At 38.2% G+C, this 17,861-nt stretch overlaps 1 protein-coding gene across 1 annotated transcript; it reads left to right on the forward strand.

Annotated features, from left to right (window-relative positions):
- Positions 1-562: 562 nt before the first annotated feature.
- On the forward strand, positions 563-5,336 carry LOC121980313 (transcription factor MYBS3-like). The gene is made up of 3 exons (XM_042532306.1): positions 563-962; positions 4,311-4,507; positions 4,623-5,336. The coding sequence occupies exons 1-3, from the start codon at positions 677-679 to the stop codon at positions 5,148-5,150; spliced, it is 1,011 nt and encodes a 336-aa protein (XP_042388240.1). The 5' UTR covers positions 563-676; the 3' UTR covers positions 5,151-5,336.
- Positions 5,337-17,861: the final 12,525 nt, after the last annotated feature.

Below are 17,861 nucleotides of genomic sequence, written 5' to 3' on the forward strand. Positions count from 1 at the left end.
AGATCGATGGAAAAAACAATTCCCTTTTTCAGCTATAAAAATGGTGATAAATAAAAAAGAAAACACATATTCCGTTCCAATTATATCCACTTAGATTTCATCGCGTCTAAATTCTAATAGCCGTCAATTTCTTTTGACCCGTCAACTAGATAAAACGCGGTCCATTAAAAAAAGGGAAGAAATCGGAGAATGACGTGAGCGCAATCATCATCGTCGTCATCGAACGGTTCGCTTTGGTTTCGACGGTGGCGATGGCGCGTCAAATGGACGGAGGAGCTTCGACCGCTCACTTCGACGTTCGGTTTGTTGCGCGGAGTTATTGCTTGCCCTTTTTTCTTGATTGGGAAATTTTAATTCACCCCATGATTTTATGGGATTTTCCGGACATGGCCCTCGGACCTTTGAGACCGTCGAACTATTTCGGAGTTTGTCGTTTTGGTATAAATTTATTAGGATTAAAAGGTTTTGGGATACGTGTCGATTGGGTAAACTCTGAGGGGGTAAAATGAAAGATTTTCCAATTTGATTCCTTGCGGTATTAAAATAGCGTTCACTTGTGGCTTTTTGTTATGTTGTCGCTCGTTCAGCGCGCACCGCCGCACGTGAGAAGGGAGTGCTCCGGCGAGGCGGCCTCCATCACCACCAACGCGACTTACTCACCGGACGAGCGGCGGAGATGACGAGGCGATGCTCACACTGCGGCAACAACGGGCATAACTCGCGCACGTGCCCGGCGCGCGGCGGCGGGGTCGGGGTGCGGATCTTTGGGGTACGCCTTACGGAGGGCGTGGGGGCGATGAAGAAGAGCGCTAGCATGGGGTGCCTTTCTTCCTCGATTACCCTTTCCAACGCCGGCGCGTCCCCCTCGGCCGAACCGACTGGAGAACACCCCGCCGATTCCGTCGCGGGTTATGCCTCCGATGACGCCCATGCCACCAGCTCTTCTATTTGCCGCAAAAAAGGTCCCAGCTTTTACCCTAATTTTTCTTATCCTTTCTTCTTCATTGTTCTTCGAAAAATCCTCTTTTTCCTTGTTTTTTCTCCGGTAATGTCTGTCTCGTTTCTGTTTGTGATCTCCAAATATCTCATCAAAATCTTTAAACAACCAAAAAATTTCTCCCAAAGACAAGTTAATTTTGATGGGTCGTGAGAGCACCCGGTTGGCTCAATGCCCGCCTCATCTGAGGGGTTAATCGTGCCTCCTGGTGTACCATCACTATTTTTTTATTTTTTTATTTTTTTTTATTTTTTGAGTTTTCATAATTTGGTAGATTTTGGAGTTGAAAAATACGACATAATGGCCATAGCATCAGCTTATTGGGATCCGAAATTCATGCACAGATTATTGGTTATCTGCACATCACTTGGAGGATTAGCTTATAATCAAGTGGCTTATCTTATCAATCAATGTAAATACATTATCTGTTCATGTTTCTCAAAAAAAATTCCGCTAGATAGAATTTTCAGGAATCTGAAAAGGAGAGATAAAAAGATTATGTTTTCCTGTCTATTTATGCATTCATAATAATTCCTGGGCCATTGCCCCACATTTCCATATTAAACCTAACATGGATCAAACCAATTTATTGATTAATTAAATTACTTACTAAAATTATGTTGATATCTTAGAAAACTGATTGTACTCCATGCATGCACCTTCCTCTCAAGAAGAAGGGAAGAAGGGAACATGAACTGATAGAATACCTACTCTACCACATTGTAGCAAAAGGTGATTATGCTCACAGCCCGTCCCTAGGTTATGTGAAGAAAGGTAAATCATGGGTCAGATGGCTAGGGGGTGGGAGGAGTTTTTATAATGGTTAAAATCATATGGTGTATGACATGGCTAAGGACAAAGGAAGGTTTAGGTCGTCTAAGGTAATGTTAGAGGATCAATGCAAAGCACAGCTTGAATAGGACTGGACTTCCTTCCATATCAGTATTGGATGAAATAAGGCAAACATAAATAAAATTACTTACCTTCAGTATATGTAAAAGCTCTTGTTACAACTGAACATCGATAAACAAGGTTTTCTGGCAGATCTTGAATACAATCAAATTTATGTGATCCTGTTTTGCTGTGATTTTGAAGAGGATCCATATATGATCCCACCCTTAATCAATTTCGCATGGGAACATCATGAAATTCAATGTGAGATGTACCGTTACCTTGCTGGCTCTCTGACTTAACAAACTAGTAATTTTTTTATAACCAACCTAACTAGGAATTAATTAACTGTACATCAACTGGATCAAGCAATTAGAGCTTTACAATAACCTTGAGGTTCAATAGCACCACAACTCTGAGGTTTTAAGGGCAATACAAAAGATATGCAGCAATACTTCTAGATGCTTTTTACTGCAGTGGATTAGGAAACTTTTCATATTTCCATTGTAGGAACCTATTCCATGTAGTAGTATTCTTGAATCAAGAGAGGGCTAATTTATTGCCCATGTAGCTACTAAGAATGAGGATGCTGTGATTGGCATAACTCAACACATGATGGTTATTGTTTGTTATACACTTTCATAACTTAGGGTAGATGATTTGGGTTAGAGATCAGGATTTTTCATAAACAATATAAGAATCATCGTTGCAAAGTCATAATTGATATCAAGCATCATCCTGACCACTATAAAGTTGCATGGGTATAAGAAATCAGCAGATAAATCATCTTGAGCTGGAGAGTACCAATTTATATTCCCACTTATGTCCCTAATATGCTGGAATGTTATGGGTTATATCTTCTGTTGAGATGATTCTAGGTCTACAACTTGAGGGACGGGCAAAACTAACACTTTGTGTTTAAACATGAGGATAAGAAAATAACCTTATTAGAGGACTTCAAGGATTATACACTTGATTAGCTTCTTTGGTAGTTGCCTCTTACAAGGGACAGAGAACAGATTATTGATCTTATTTCAGGATTTTTCTTATCAGAGCTCATTATAGGATCAATCGTAGTTAGTATGCCGAGTTAAATCATCAAGTTGCTGATTTAACAAAAGAGGGTGCATCCAAGAGAGTGATCCATCCTCATTTTTTTCCCCTTCACGCACCAAAAAAGGATGATAAGGAGAGAACACTCCTACATTGTCCTTAACTTGATGACATCTTACTATGTTTGATATCTGGACCTTGTTGGTTCTTTAAGACTGAACTCATTAACAGATATCGTCAAATTTATACTCCAACATAGCTGTCTCCAAACCCCGAACATGAACTATGAAGGATTACAGGAATAATTGATCAGTTTTTGGGCTACCTAATGCACCTTCTACCTTCATTAAAACACAGTTCTACTGATCTTTTTTACAAGGCAAGTTCTTGAAATTTATTTTGATTATATTCTCATTTTTAGTGAAAGCGTAGGTGGAAGTTGACCAGCTTAAATTTGTATTTGTGACATTGGGAAGGAGGTTACCTACTGAAATGTGTTCATCATGGACCATATTACTTTCTTGGGTTTTTAATATCTGGTATGGAATTGAGAATTGAATCCTGAAATGATTAACGTAATCTAGGAACAATCTGAATTGACCAATCTACTCTAATAATAGTTTCCATGGTCTTTTTATATCTTTTTTTTTAGTTTTTAGTCAAATTGTCTTAGTCCGTTTGGTGTTGTTCTCGAGCATTTTCCATTCCATTGATTTTATTGCTTTACCCTCCTATTTTTCACTCATCTGAATTTGCTAAATCATTTACATAACATATTCAGGAATTTCCTTATAAGATTATTTATAAGAAAATATGTAGCAGCTAATATTGTAAAGAACTGTAGATAGGCATTGCAGGATCAGATTTAAGTGAGAGTGGTTTTGAGGATCATAGTTGAGAGATTTTGTGGTAATGTGAAAGTTGAATGCTAGTAGCCTAAGACGTGTTCACCATCCCAACATGACTTTAATGTGGCAATGCATCTTTAAGAGTTTCTTTTAATGTGGGCGCTAGTCCTATCTTTAACATCCGGAGGATATCCTGTCTTTTCATGGCCACAGAGTCTAGGATGGTACGGACATCACAACATCAAACCTTTTGTAATTGCACTAGTTACATTTTTGTTTACTTGTGAATGAAATTCTCTCTTCTGTAATATCAATGGATAATGCAATCTTCTAGCAAATATTACACTGAATTTCTTTTGAGTCATTTTGTTTATTATAGTTAATTATCCGTCTTTAATGGTGAAGACTATATTTTGACAATACCATCTATCAGCTTACCTTTCTCAACCTATGAATTCTTTGGCAAAAAATTAAATCATGCTATAACGTAACCAACATAAAGTTCATCTGCTGTATTGCAGGTGTACCATGGACTGAAGAAGAGCATCGAATGTTCTTGCTGGGTCTTCAAAAACTAGGAAAAGGTGATTGGCGTGGAATTGCTCGGAACTTTGTCATTTCCAGGACTCCAACACAGGTTGCAAGCCATGCCCAGAAGTATTTCATTCGACAGAGTAATGCATCAAGAAGAAAGAGACGCTCAAGCCTATTTGACATGGTCCTGAAAAATCCCATGCTTGCTTCAAACTGCACTTATATTTAGTTTTGCTTAGATTCTAGAGTGTTTTAAACTTTGTAGCTTAATCTATATCTGTTCTATTTCTTTTTTGCAGCCAATCGAGCAAATCCCAGTCCATGAAGAACACTCGAGGCCCCATTCACCTCCTAATGAACCAGATAACACAAATCGCTTGGCAATGCTGCATGGCAGCGAACAACAAGGAACTAATCTTTTGGAAGCTTCAGCAACCAAATATGTTCCAGAACTAACAGAGAGCATCCATCCTGATCAAAACTCCATAGCAATGATACCTGCAATCTACACTGCTTTCATTCCAGTGCAATTGCCATTTTGGACTCCAAATCTGACTGCTGTTTCGAAAGAGGAAGCAATGAGGGATTCTCATGAGATCGTAAAGCCCATTCCGGTTGTCCCAAAGGAAGCACTAAACATTGAGGAGGTTGTTGGCATGTCCAAACTCAGCATTGGCGACAGCATGGACTATGCCCCGGATCCCTCTGCTCTTTCCCTCAAATTAGTAGGATCTTCTACCTCAAGGCAGTCTGCCTTTCACGCCAACTCTTCTGTGGCTCTGCCTGATCTGAACCAAAGTAGCGGCAGCCCTATCCACGCAGTCTAAGCGTCCGTTCTACCCATGTGTAAAAATTCTTTATCTGCTGTCAACTGTTTCTCTGCTATTTGCTTTGAACTCCATAGCATTCATTCTTGTAGCAATCTAGATTTGCAATATATTAATTTCATGCAGCTTGTTAATAACTGAACTAATTCTTACTATGAAAAGTTATCTTTTCATGATTTTGGGCAATCTGACGCTGACTTGCTTAGTTTTTTCAGCAGTTTTTATGTGCTCTATGTTTGGGTATGTTCTTGGTATTGTGTTTATGTATCTAAGAGGCATTTGCTTTTTCGGACTTGGTGTTGTTGAATGAATTCTCAATTCTTTTTGGCAACTTATTTATACCAGTTTTTAAATTCCTTACAACGAAAGAGCTAATTTATATGCCTGTTAGCTGGTTTGTTGATTTGTTAACTCATGTAATTAGCTAGAATATTAAACCAACAATTAAAATATAATTTTCATTTTTTTATTTCTGGAAAAATTATAAATTTTAGGAATATCATGACAAAAAAATGTAGTAATGTTTTTTAATACCAAAAATATTCAAATTCTTAGAATGTTATCAAGGAAATATACTAGTGTTTACATAAAAAAAACAGAAGAGTATGCATACTTCTACTATTCAAAATTATATTTTTAATAAAATAGAAGTTGTTATAATAGAAAAAATAATTATATTCTTTCCAAATGTGAAAAAATATATTAAAAATTAGAAAAGACTAAATGCAAGTGGAAGCTAAATATCTTTGAGATTTAAAATCGTGTCCTTAATATTTTGGCTATTCATATATATTCCAATCCATGTTTGGGAAGAAAAACAAACTGTTGGCCTGGTTAAGAAGCATTCTTAACTAAGGGGTTGCTACAACTCACTGCGATCCATACCCTTTTCTTTTCCATGGTATGACTTGTCCTTATTGCCCAATTATGCCACTGTCTCTGGTAAAGATTCTTGCTGTGGTTGAGACCATGTCGAGCACCACTTTTATTCTCTGTATGGGTTTGAGCTACCTCCTGGTATGTTCTATAGATTTCGTCGTTGGGACTTTCAATCTTCGTTTTTTTGGTAGACCATCAATTGGAACACCTGCAAGATGATGGTTTCCTTCTGCTTCATTACCTTCTGGTTTGCCTATCAGGAGAGCCAAAAATCGCTTCCTTTCTGGTTGATGGAACCATCTTTTCCTTTGCTTGTTTGTAAAGAAGATGCGGCGTGGTTTGTTTGTTTATGTGATGGTCCTTCAGGATATAAAGGAAAAAAACAAAAAAGAGTGCATTTTTCGTCCACTATCATGTCAGTTTCAGGCCTGAGTTTCTAGACCCTCCATGAAACTCGAGCTACCATTTGTTGTCAAGAAAAAGCATCAGTTGAGAATATTTGGATAGAGAGCAACTCAATCCTTTCACTAAAGGATTGTAACAATTCCTAAAAGCTCTGCTGACATGGGGAATAATCAGAGTGTCACGTAGATAAGGGAGAATTGTAGTCTTGTTGAGATGATGGTTCAAGCTAAGAGAAACCAAGTTGACCAATCTATGTGGCGCACGATTCGTTGGCACCCGTCTTTGTAGCACCCCCACTTCCTCAGTGCCCCTATCTCTGTAGTACCTCCACCTCCTTGGTACACCCGACTGCTCACGTAGATCTAGAGATTTTGGACTATTTCAGGAAGAGGATAACACTCGTGTGGATCTTGAAATTTTAGATTATTTTAGAAAAAAATAACAATCTCGTGAATCTCAGGATACGTGGAGAACGTAGAGATTAATCATCACCCTATAAAAATAGCCTTCTCATGGGGTCACATGTACGCCAACACACACATCCAAAATCCTAAATATATCTTTTTTGTTTTTCTTCCTTCGCCTCCGTCGACAACTAACTTGAGCATCGGAGTGGCTACGTAGGGAACCCCTGATCGTCATGTCAATCTAACCATTTTTCTTTCATGTTCTTCTGACCAGGCTACAACGGATCTCTCTACCAATCCTCGTTGTCATTAGGCGATTGGCGATCAAGTTGGCATTCACGCCAACTCACCGGTGGTTCGCTCGTCAGCATTATCAAGTACAATTAAATTGGTTTCGTTTAAGGGAACACTGAGTTAAGACCTTAACTGAGATATTAGGATGAATGACACCGCAAGACCCAATGTAATCGCCATAGTAACAGAAAATTTCGACAAATTAGTAGTAGCTATAGTGAATGCAGTATTGTAAGGACAGTCCCAACAACCCTCTACCGGGAACCAATCCCACAACCAAGCAACCACCTCGGTCAGTGGAAGCGACGCTAGCACCTCATCAGAAGATGCCCTGGCCCACGGGAACTCTACAGACTGTTTGCCCTACACCAATCAACAAATTTGTCACAAGGGAATCCTCTATGGAATCTTCGGGAAAAACTCTCCATCGGGACACTTTGAAGGGAAAGGCCCCTATGTCTAACAGGGTAAATGCCCCTCGAGTTCCTCCGCTCTCAAGGAGAATCCTCGAGGACAAGTAATCAAGACACTTTTGAGTGTTGTAGATTGGAGAATATAACAATACTATTGACCCTAAAGATCATATATGCAAATTTGAAAATGCCTCCCATTACATCTGCATACAGATGGCGTGAAGTCCTGAGTCTTCTTAACGACACTCTCGAACTCGACATAAAGGTGGTTCAGCTGTCTTCACGCTTCCTCTATTCGAACTTTCAAAGAATTTAAGACAGTATTTATGCAACACTCACCATCAATCGACGATATAAAAAAAAACTCCACATGATTTATTTGCTCTCAAGTAAAACCCAAAGAAAAGGAGTATCTACAACAATTCAACTGGGTCATCATGGATGCTCCCCTAGTTTTCTCGAGGTGCAAGTTAGTGCTTTATCATAGGGTTTGATCAAAGAAAATTTCTTTAGATCCCTAATGAATAAGCCCCCAACCGACCTCGATGGGTTGCAAGCCCGAGCACTTAAGTATGTTTAAGTTGAGGAAGCCCAATCTATGAAAAGAAAAGAAATGTTAACTTCAGATCCCGTCTCTACTCACTCAGATCGTAGAGCCCCTTCCCGCCCTTGTGGAATTGAGAGTTTACAAATTAGAGAAGGGAAAAGGTGGTGTAGGTGGTGGAAGTGGCCCCAACAACTGCTCCTGAATCCGATCAAGGGTCTCCCGAGGTGATTCAATATTGTGCTTATCATCAATTAAACACTCATTCCACTCGTGATTGTCAGTAATATGCGAGGGAATTTAAACGAGTAACTGATTAGCGGAATGCCAATTGGAATTGGCCTAGCAAAAGAAAATCTCCTGACCCTTACAAGCGTCATCACCATTCTAATCGTGATACTAATACCGATCGTCTCTCGAGTTGATGATCTTGTTCTCCATTTAAGGAGCCCCGATGTTCCTCCAGGTCTCATCAGAAGGCGGATGAGAAGGGAAAAAAAACACAAAGGGCAAGGACAAGACTAATGCCTGAGGGACTGTGCACCTGTTAGGTGACCCTATAGATAGGGACTCCACTCGAGCTTGAAAGGCTCATGGTAGAAGGCTAGAGAGTCACACCATTAGCACTAGTTGGGGAAAAGGAAAAGACCTTTCAATTAACTTTAGGCCAAGGATTTGGCAAGGATCGAGACCCCCATGATAATGCTTTAGTGATTGAGGCTTTCATCGACAGTTACCAGTAAAAAGGGTGATACCTATAATTCTATCAACATCATTTTTAAAACAACTTTTGATCAAATACAGTTAGACAGGGAGAAACATTATCCTATACATACCCCCTTTACGATTTCATGGGCATGAAGTTAGCCAATCGACAAAATTAACCTCTACCTTTTCTTGGAGGAGGAGCTATTAATGTGGACTTGACAAACGTCCTTTATCATCGTGAACATAGTTTCTGCTTACAATATCATACTAGAGAGGTCGGCACTGGGTACCTTCCAAGAAGTAGTCTCCACTTTTCATTATAAAATAAAGTCCCAGTTGGAAGTCAGGTCGGGGAAGTAAAAGGTACCAATTGGTGGCAAGAAAATGTTACATTGATATAATCCAGACCGACTCGTATAAGACTCGTCAGACTCAGGATATTGCTATCTAAGTTATCCAGGAGGCGTTGATCTCCTAACCAGAGAAGAATCATGAAAATGTTCAAGTTCATCCTGGTCGTCCGGACAGGGTCATCCAAGTAGCTACCAACCTCCCTTCAGGGCTTCAACAAGAATTAATTGTATGTCTCTCACGCAACCATGATGCCTTCACCTGGTTGTCGAAGGATGTTATGTAGGTCCATTGCGGCAGGTAAGAGAAGGGTGAATTGCCCTGCACAATAAAACAAGTACCTTTCTGAAAACTTACAGCTTAATTAAGACAAACACTTTACTAAAATAAACTAAAATGTATAAATTAAAAGGGGCTACCGATCTTTACTTGGTTACAACTGAGGAGGTTGTTAATCCAAGACATTGAAAACACTAATCAAATTCTCCTTTTGACGTAAGCGGAGAAGCCTCTTATAAGCGTTGGAAGCACAGAACTTGAAAATAGAAATGTAATTCGAAGTACAGAAAGTGGTACTCTAAATGGAGAAGACCAAGACTCTATTTATAGCCCACTGGTCGAAACTGACCATTTATTGACGTGGCACGGTCCGGACACCTAGACCCTCCCTAGGCGCCCCCCAGTGTGGCAAATCTCATCTTCTTGCAAACGACTACGTAATGGACATGGGATAAAATTTTATCCCGCTCCCGCCCAGACCATTTCTAATGCTGATGCGCAGCGTCGAGGAGTCGAGGCACCCTGGATGGCACCAAAGTGGTATGGGTGCCCAGACTAGCTCCAGGCACCCGGAGTCCTGGCGCCCGAACAAGAGTCAACTCTAAGTTGACTTTTTGTCCGGGCTTCTGCTCCGACTCTGTTCGCTTGGGTAATTTCGACCATCCGAAATTGGGCTCACCTGAACCCATCTTCCGATATTCTCGAGTAATCTTCCGCTCCGGCTTCTCATCCCTCAAAAATACTGCACGCTTCCTTCTCGTTCGCCATCGTACTTTTCCGTAGTATCTTGTCCGTCGGACGCACCGAGCCCGTCGACTCCTTCCTATGCCATCCTTCTCACTAGCTGTGTCTTTCACTCAATTTCTTGTGCTCCTAAGTTCCTATACACTTAGACACAAGGATCAAAGCACAACAGGACCTAACTTAACTTGATTGATTACATCAAAACTCCCATGGGGTACCTACAATATCTCCCTTTTTGATATGAGTAGCCTAAGTTAAGTTAGGGTAAACCAAAACAAATAATAGAATAATAATAGGTACATTATTTGAAATTAATAACATGTAATTCAAAATTAAAAATATACCCGCCTCCTAGACTTAATCTCTAATACTCGCCCTTTGATCATATTAAAAATTGAGAAAATCTTCAAAGTTTTGAAATAAATTTGAAATAATCTATAAAGAAAAAAATGACCAACATTCAGAAAAATAATGAAGTTTTATTATAAATCAATTTTGGAAAAATAATTTTAAAATTATTTTTAATTGCAGAAAAATTCTAAAAATTTTTATACCGGCTAAAGAGACATATTTAAAGAAGTGATCAAATTTTCATAAAAAATGAAATTAATTTAAACACTAATCAATTATTTTCTACAGAAAGATGTATTTTCTTAAAAATTGCTTAAAATAGTTTCTAAACTCAAAAACTCTTGGAAAATTTTCTGAAGATATCAAAGAGCAAGTCTTTTTTCATAAAAAAATAAATTTTTAAAAATTGAATCTTCGAGTAATTTTTAATATTAAAAATTATTATTTATATAAATAATTCATAGAAAATTCAATAATAGTCAAAAAAAAATTGAAAATATTTTATTTGATACAGAACATGATATTTTATCACATAAAAATAACATTTTCAAAAATAACTCTATGAAATAATTTTAAATTAAAGAATATAATTTTTATTAAAAAATTCATAAAGAATAATACAATGGTCAAAAAAATTTTGAATTTTTTTTATAGATAAGTAATAAAATCCTCTTTCTTGGAAAAATTAAGATAAAATTAATTTCAAACATAAATTAAATGAAACAATTTATTTGAAACCATTAGACAATTTTAAGTAAAAAAATAAATCAAATTAAAAATAAAACATACATAAAGATTTTAATCTAGATATGATTTTAGAACTCAATCTAGGTTCCTACCTACTAGATTAATTAAATATTTTTGAGAATTAATTATCTATCTACTTTTGTAATTTGACCCTTATGATATCTAAAATACCAGTTAAGCTTTTGATGATGTTTAAAATTTATTTTTGGAGCTTGTAAAAAATTTAAGCATAAATTATCCTTTTCTAGCATTTCTATTTTATTTTTTACTTTTATATTTTCATCTATTAATTTCTAAATTCTTCTTTTAAGCATGCATATTATTTCTTTGACTTTACATACTTAGATCTAGTTTTACACACAGATCTACTTATCATTTTAATACACTCAGACAGTTAATTTGGAGGAAGTTTACATACCTGACTTACCATATCATTTTCGTCGATAGATGCCCCCCTTCATCGTTGCTTTCTTCTGAACACTCTCCTCCTTCATCGATGCTCATCTCGAATAAGCTTTCTTTGTCTCCAGGTAGGTATTCAACTATAAGAGTTGTTTCTTCAATTTTCTCGGTCTCGGATTCTTCTAATTCGGTGTTCATCGAGGAGTTGGATTTATCTTCTTTTGGTTCTTCATAGAGCTTCAAGAACTTTTCCCACAGTTCTTTTGCACTCTTATAGTTATCGATTTTGTTGAAATCTTGAGCAGGCAGAATGCTCAGAAGGTGGAACTCTGCCTTACCATTAGCCATAAAATTATTGCGCTACTTTTCAACCCATCGATGCTCCTCAAGTTCTTTTCCTTCTTTGCTTTTGAGTATTTCAAAATCGTACTTAATCATTAGTGAAATATTGAATTCGATTTTAAAGTATACCTCCATTCGGCGTTTTCAAAATGCGAACTCACCCTCGAACATTGGTGGGTAGATGCTAGCTCTGGCCATTTTTTGTGCTTCAGTTGACGGTTAGTCCTTCTGAAGCAACCTTGCTATGATACCAATTGTATGCCCCTTGCAACCAGTAAGAGAGGGTGAATTGTCTTTCACAATAAAACAAGTACCTTTCTCAAAACTTATAGTTTGATTAAGACAAACACTTTACTAAAATAAACTAAAATGCATAAATTAAAAGAGGCTACCAATTTTTTTACTTAGTTAAAATTGGGAAGGCTGTTAATCCAAGATGTTGAAAGCACTAATCAAATTATCCTTTTGGCGTAGGAGAAGAAGCCTCTTACAAGCGTTGGAAGCACATAACTTGAAAACAGAAATGTAATTCAAAGTACAGAAAGTGTTGTTCTAAATGGAGAAGCCTAGGGCTCTATTTATGGCTCACTGGTCGAAACTGACCGTTTGCTGATGTGGTACAATCCGGGTGCCCCCAGCATGGCAAATCTCATCTTCTCGTAAATGGCTACGCAAGGAACATGGGACAAAATTTTATCCCTCTCTGAGCGCCCGGACCAACTCTGGGCTCCCAAACCGTTATTGATGCTAATCCGTAGCGTCGAGGAGTCCAGGCACCCCAGATGGCACCAAAGTGGTCTAAGCACTCGGACTCCGGGCACTCAGAATAGCTCTAGGTGCTCTGACAAGAGTCAACTCTAGGTTGACTTTTTGTCCGGGCTTCTACTCTGGCTCTGCTCGTTTGGATGATTTTAGCCATCCGGAATTGGGCTCACCCGAACCCATCTTCCGGCCTTCTCGAGCAATCTTCAACTCCGGCTTCTCGTCCCTCAGAAACACTGCGCGCTTCCTTCTTGTTTGCCAGCGTACTCTTTCGTAGCACCTCATCCCTCAGACGTATCGAGTCTGTCTACTCCTCGTGTCATCCTTCTCACTAACTGCATCTTTTGTTCGACTTCTTGTGCTCCTAAGTTCTTGCACACTTAGACATAAGGATCAAACCATAATAGGACCTAACTTAACTTGGTTGATCACATCAAAACTATCACAAAGTACCTACATGTTATAGGTGTTTCCCCAACTGTGATGGTTCACCGGCTAAACATACTGCTAGAGGTTCAGCCTGTCTAGTAAAAGAAGTGAAATTTCTCACCAAAGCAGGACCAAGTTATTCAGGCAGAAATCAACAAGTTAATCAAGGTTGAGCACATTCGGGAGGTTAAATTCCCGACTTGGCTTACCAACATGGTGCTGGTATCCAAGCTAGGGGCAAGTGGAGGGTCTGTATAAACTTCCATGACCTCAACAAAGTCTACCCAAAGGATTGCTACCCTCTCCTCTTATCGATCAACTAGTTGATTCTACTTCCGGCTATAAGGTCATATGCATGTTGGATGCATATCAAGGTTATCATCAAATTCCCTTAGCATCAAAAGATCAAGAAAAGATTAATTTTGTCACTACGAACATAACTTTTTATTATATTGTCATCCCATTTGGTTTAAAAAATACAGAGGCAACTTATTAACGACTCATGGATCTTTAAGCACCAAATTAAAAGAAATATTGAGGTGTATGTTGACAATATTTTAATCAAGTCTATCTAGTCTGAGACCCTAATCTCGAATATTGAGGAAACATGGCGTACAATCAGACAATATGATCTCAAACTCAACCCTAATAAATGCTGATTCGGGGTTAAAAGTGGAAATTTTATCGGATACATAGTCAACGAGAGAGAAATAGAGGCAAGCCACAAGAAAGTCCAGACACTCAAGAATATGTAGGACCCTTGGTGGCCAACTCGAGGGGAATAGTCCTACAAACAAAAACAACCTTCCTCAAATTTTATACCTTAATAAATATCAACACTTGTACAAAATAATTAAAAGACTAAAAAAATGAGGCACAAAGAAATTACTTGATTACAACCAGGGAGGTTGTTAATTCAAGGAAAATGTAAACTCACTAAAATTCTCCTCTGGATGGAGAAGCCTCTTACAACAGTTAAATCTCATAACTAGAAAGTAAACTGAAACTGAATCAATTACAAGTGTTGTTTCTCTCTTTTTCTTGTTGTGTTTAGCTTTTGGGAGCAGGGTTGCTTTTATAGCCTTGCTTGGGGCGCCTGGAATGGGATAAAAGTTTATCCCCGACATAGCAAGATACACCACATTGCAAGGCTAACTTTTGGTTCCGAGTGCTCGAACTAGAAAGTCAACTTCCAATTGACTTTTTGGTCCGGGTCTTCCACTCCGGTCCCTCTTGTATTAATCCAGATCTTCTGCTCCGGTTCCACTCGCTTGGATGATCTTATCCATCTGAAATAGGACACACTCAAACCCCAACTTCTAGCCTTAGAGCAATCTTCCGCTCCAGCTTCTCATCCCTCGGAAACGTCATGCGCCTCCTTCTCATCCTCGCATGTACTCTTCTACAGCACCTCATCCCTCAGACGAACCGAACGCGTCGGCTCTCTTCCGTGTCATCGTTCTCGCTAGTTGCGTCTTTTGCTCGACTTCATGTGCTCCTAAGTTCCTGCATATTTAGACACAAGGGTTAAAAACCAACATGATCCAACCTGACTTGCTTGATCATATCAAAACTAACTTTAAGTACTAACAATCTCCCCCTTTTTGATGTGATCAACCCAAGTTAAGTTAAGGTAAACCATAAACAAATAGTTATAATTTTTTCAAAAAAAAATACAAATATAGAAATTAAATAAAAAATTTAAAATTGTACTACCTCCCCCTAGACTTAATGTTTACTACTCCTCCTTTTGATCACATTAAAAGTGGGGTACGTTAAACATATTACTTGGAAGGTCTAAAATGTTTAAGGAAAAAAAATGTGAAAAGTTAATTTTCAAAAACTTTGATTTTTTTTTAAAAAAACTCCTTTAATAATAAAAACTTTAGCAAGGTTTGAATAGAAAAAAATTCACAGAAAGTTGAATTTTTGGCAAAATTAAAAAATTTGTATTTTGATCACTAGTTCATAAAAAAATTCTAACGGAAAAAATTTCAAAAGATTGTTTAGATTAACTTGAATAAATTTTAATGATTAGACCTTTTTAAATAAATTTTTCTAGCAAAAATTTAAAGCATTAGTCGAATGATTCACAGTAAGTCAATTAAACATTCAATTCGGTAATTAACTTTCAGGCTGTGGTGAGGCACTAAGCCTTTTTGGTTATTGGAGCATCAACCACTTCTAGACAAAACCTCTTAAAGAATTTAAACATTTAACTTTCTTTCTGAAAGCCTTAAGAAAGTAATTAATCTAAATATGATTTTGGAACCCAAAATAGGTTCCTTCCTATAGGATTAATCAGAAATTTCTTAGGTATGTATTTTTTTTTATATTTTCCTAATTTGGCCCTTATGGTATTTAAAATACCAGTTTAAATTATTATATCTCCTAATATTTTGATTATTTGAGCATACACGACTTTCAAATCTTCTATTTCTGTTTTCAATTTATCATTTTCTATTTTTAAATTATCAAACAAATCTAAGGGGCATGTATTGGCTAATTACCTTTTCAAGTCTATATTTTCTTTTTCTAATTTTACTAAATCTTTGGAAAGAATCTTAATAAATTGAAATGACTTTTCAAGAGATAAGACACGTACCTGACTTACCTCATATTTTGATGTTCCCCCTTCATTGTAGCTTTCCTCTGATGATCCTCCCCCTTCATCGATGCTCATCTCTGAGCCGCTTTCATCTTCTTTTTGATGGTTTGCCATTAGGGCTAGTCCGACATAGGCTTTGATTTTGAATTCGGATGACGTGTTGTCCCACGTTGCCTTTAGATTATGCTTAGGCTGGGCTGGCTTCTTGTTCTTCTCCCTATCCTTGTTCTTCAATTCAGGGTAGTCATCCTTGATGTGCCCTTCTTCGTTGTAGTTGTAACATCGGACCTTCCTTTTGTTTAGATAATGCTTTCTTGTCTATAATTTAAATTTATTAGATTTAATAAATTTATTAAATTTTCTTACTAATAGCGCTGCTTCATCTTCTTCGATTGACGCTTTTGAGTTTGGATTATTCGTTCTTGCCTTTAGGGCAATGCTCTGACAAGGGTCCCTTTTCATCTCTACACATCTAGATTCGTGAAGTTTAGAGGTGGAAAAAAGATTTTCTAATGAATTAACTTCTAGGTCCTTAGATATATAAAATGAGTCGACTTAGAGGTCCACTCAGGTGTCCTAGGGAATGCATTTAAAGCATACCTTAATGAATCTCGGTTCATTACCTTTTCTTCGAGATTCATGACTCTAGTGATGAGTTCTTTGATTCTCGAGTGTAGATATGCAACTGTTTCACTTTCTTCCTTCCAGAGGTTCATTAGTTGGTTCTGGAGCAGATCCTGTCTCGCGAGTTTTGCTTCAGAAGTTCCTTCATGTAGTTCTAGGAACTTCTCCCAAAGTTCCTTTGCTGATTCATAATTTCTGATCCGATTTACTTCTTGGGGTGGAAGTACACTGAGTAGGTGGAACTCAGCTCATTCGTTCACTACGAAGTCTGCTTGCTCCTTCTTGCTCCATTAGTGTTCTTCCTTTTCATTTCCTTGTTGGTCTTTGGGAGATACAAAACCATATTTAATTATCAAAAGAATTTCAGAATTAGTTTTAAAAAATACCTCCATGCATTTTTTCCATAACACAAATTCTCCCTCAAACTTCGGTGGGCATATGCTCAGTCTGGCCATCATCTCGGTGCTTTAGTCGGTGGTTAGTTCTTCTGAGGTGTTTTGGCTCTGATACCACTTGTAAGACCCTTGGCGGCCGACTAGAGGGGGTGAATAGCCCTGTAAGAAAAATAACCTTCCTCAAACTTTATAGCTTAATAAATATCAACGCTTGTACAAAATAATTAAAAGACTAAAAAAATGAGGCACAAAGAAATTACTTGGTTACAACCGAGGAGGTTGTTAATCCAAGGAAGATGTAAAGCTCACTAAAATTCTCCTTTGAGTGAAGAAGCCTCTTACAAGAGTTAAATCTCACAACTAGAAAGCTAAACTAAAACTAAATCAATTACAAGTGTTATTTCTCTCTTTTTCATGTTGTGTTTAGCTTCTGGGAGTGGGGCTACTTTTATAGCCCTGCTTGGGGCACCTAGAAGGGTTCCAGGCACCTGAAATGGGATAAAAGTTTATCCGTGACGCAGTGGAACGTGCCACTTTGCAAATGGCTAACTTTTAGTTCCGAGCACCTGGACCAAAAAGTACTTCCGCTCTGATCCCGCTCGCATTAGTTTGGATCTTCTGCTCTGGCTTTGCTCACTTGGGTAATCTCGACCATCCAGAATAGGGCTCACCCAAACCCAACTTCCAGCCTTAGAGCAATCTTCCGCTCCGACTTCTCGTCCCTCGGAAACGCTGCGTGCCTCCTTCTCGTCTACCCGCACACTCTTCCACAACACCTCATCCCTCAGATGCACCAAGTATGTTGGCTCTCTTTCATGTCGTCCTTCTCACTAGCTGTGTCTTTTGCTCGACTTCTTGTGCTCCTAAGTTCTTGCACACTTAGACTCAGGGGTTAAGACCATCAGGACCTAGCCTGACTTGGTTGTTCATATCAAAACTATCTTGGGGTACTAACAGAATATGCCTCCTCCCCGCAACCCTAGGGAAGAAAAACAACTAGTCAGGCGCATTATAGCGCTTTATCGAT

Source organism: Zingiber officinale, chromosome 5A (assembly GCF_018446385.1).
Source record: "Zingiber officinale cultivar Zhangliang chromosome 5A, Zo_v1.1, whole genome shotgun sequence".
Taxonomy (NCBI): Eukaryota; Viridiplantae; Streptophyta; class Magnoliopsida; order Zingiberales; family Zingiberaceae; genus Zingiber; species Zingiber officinale.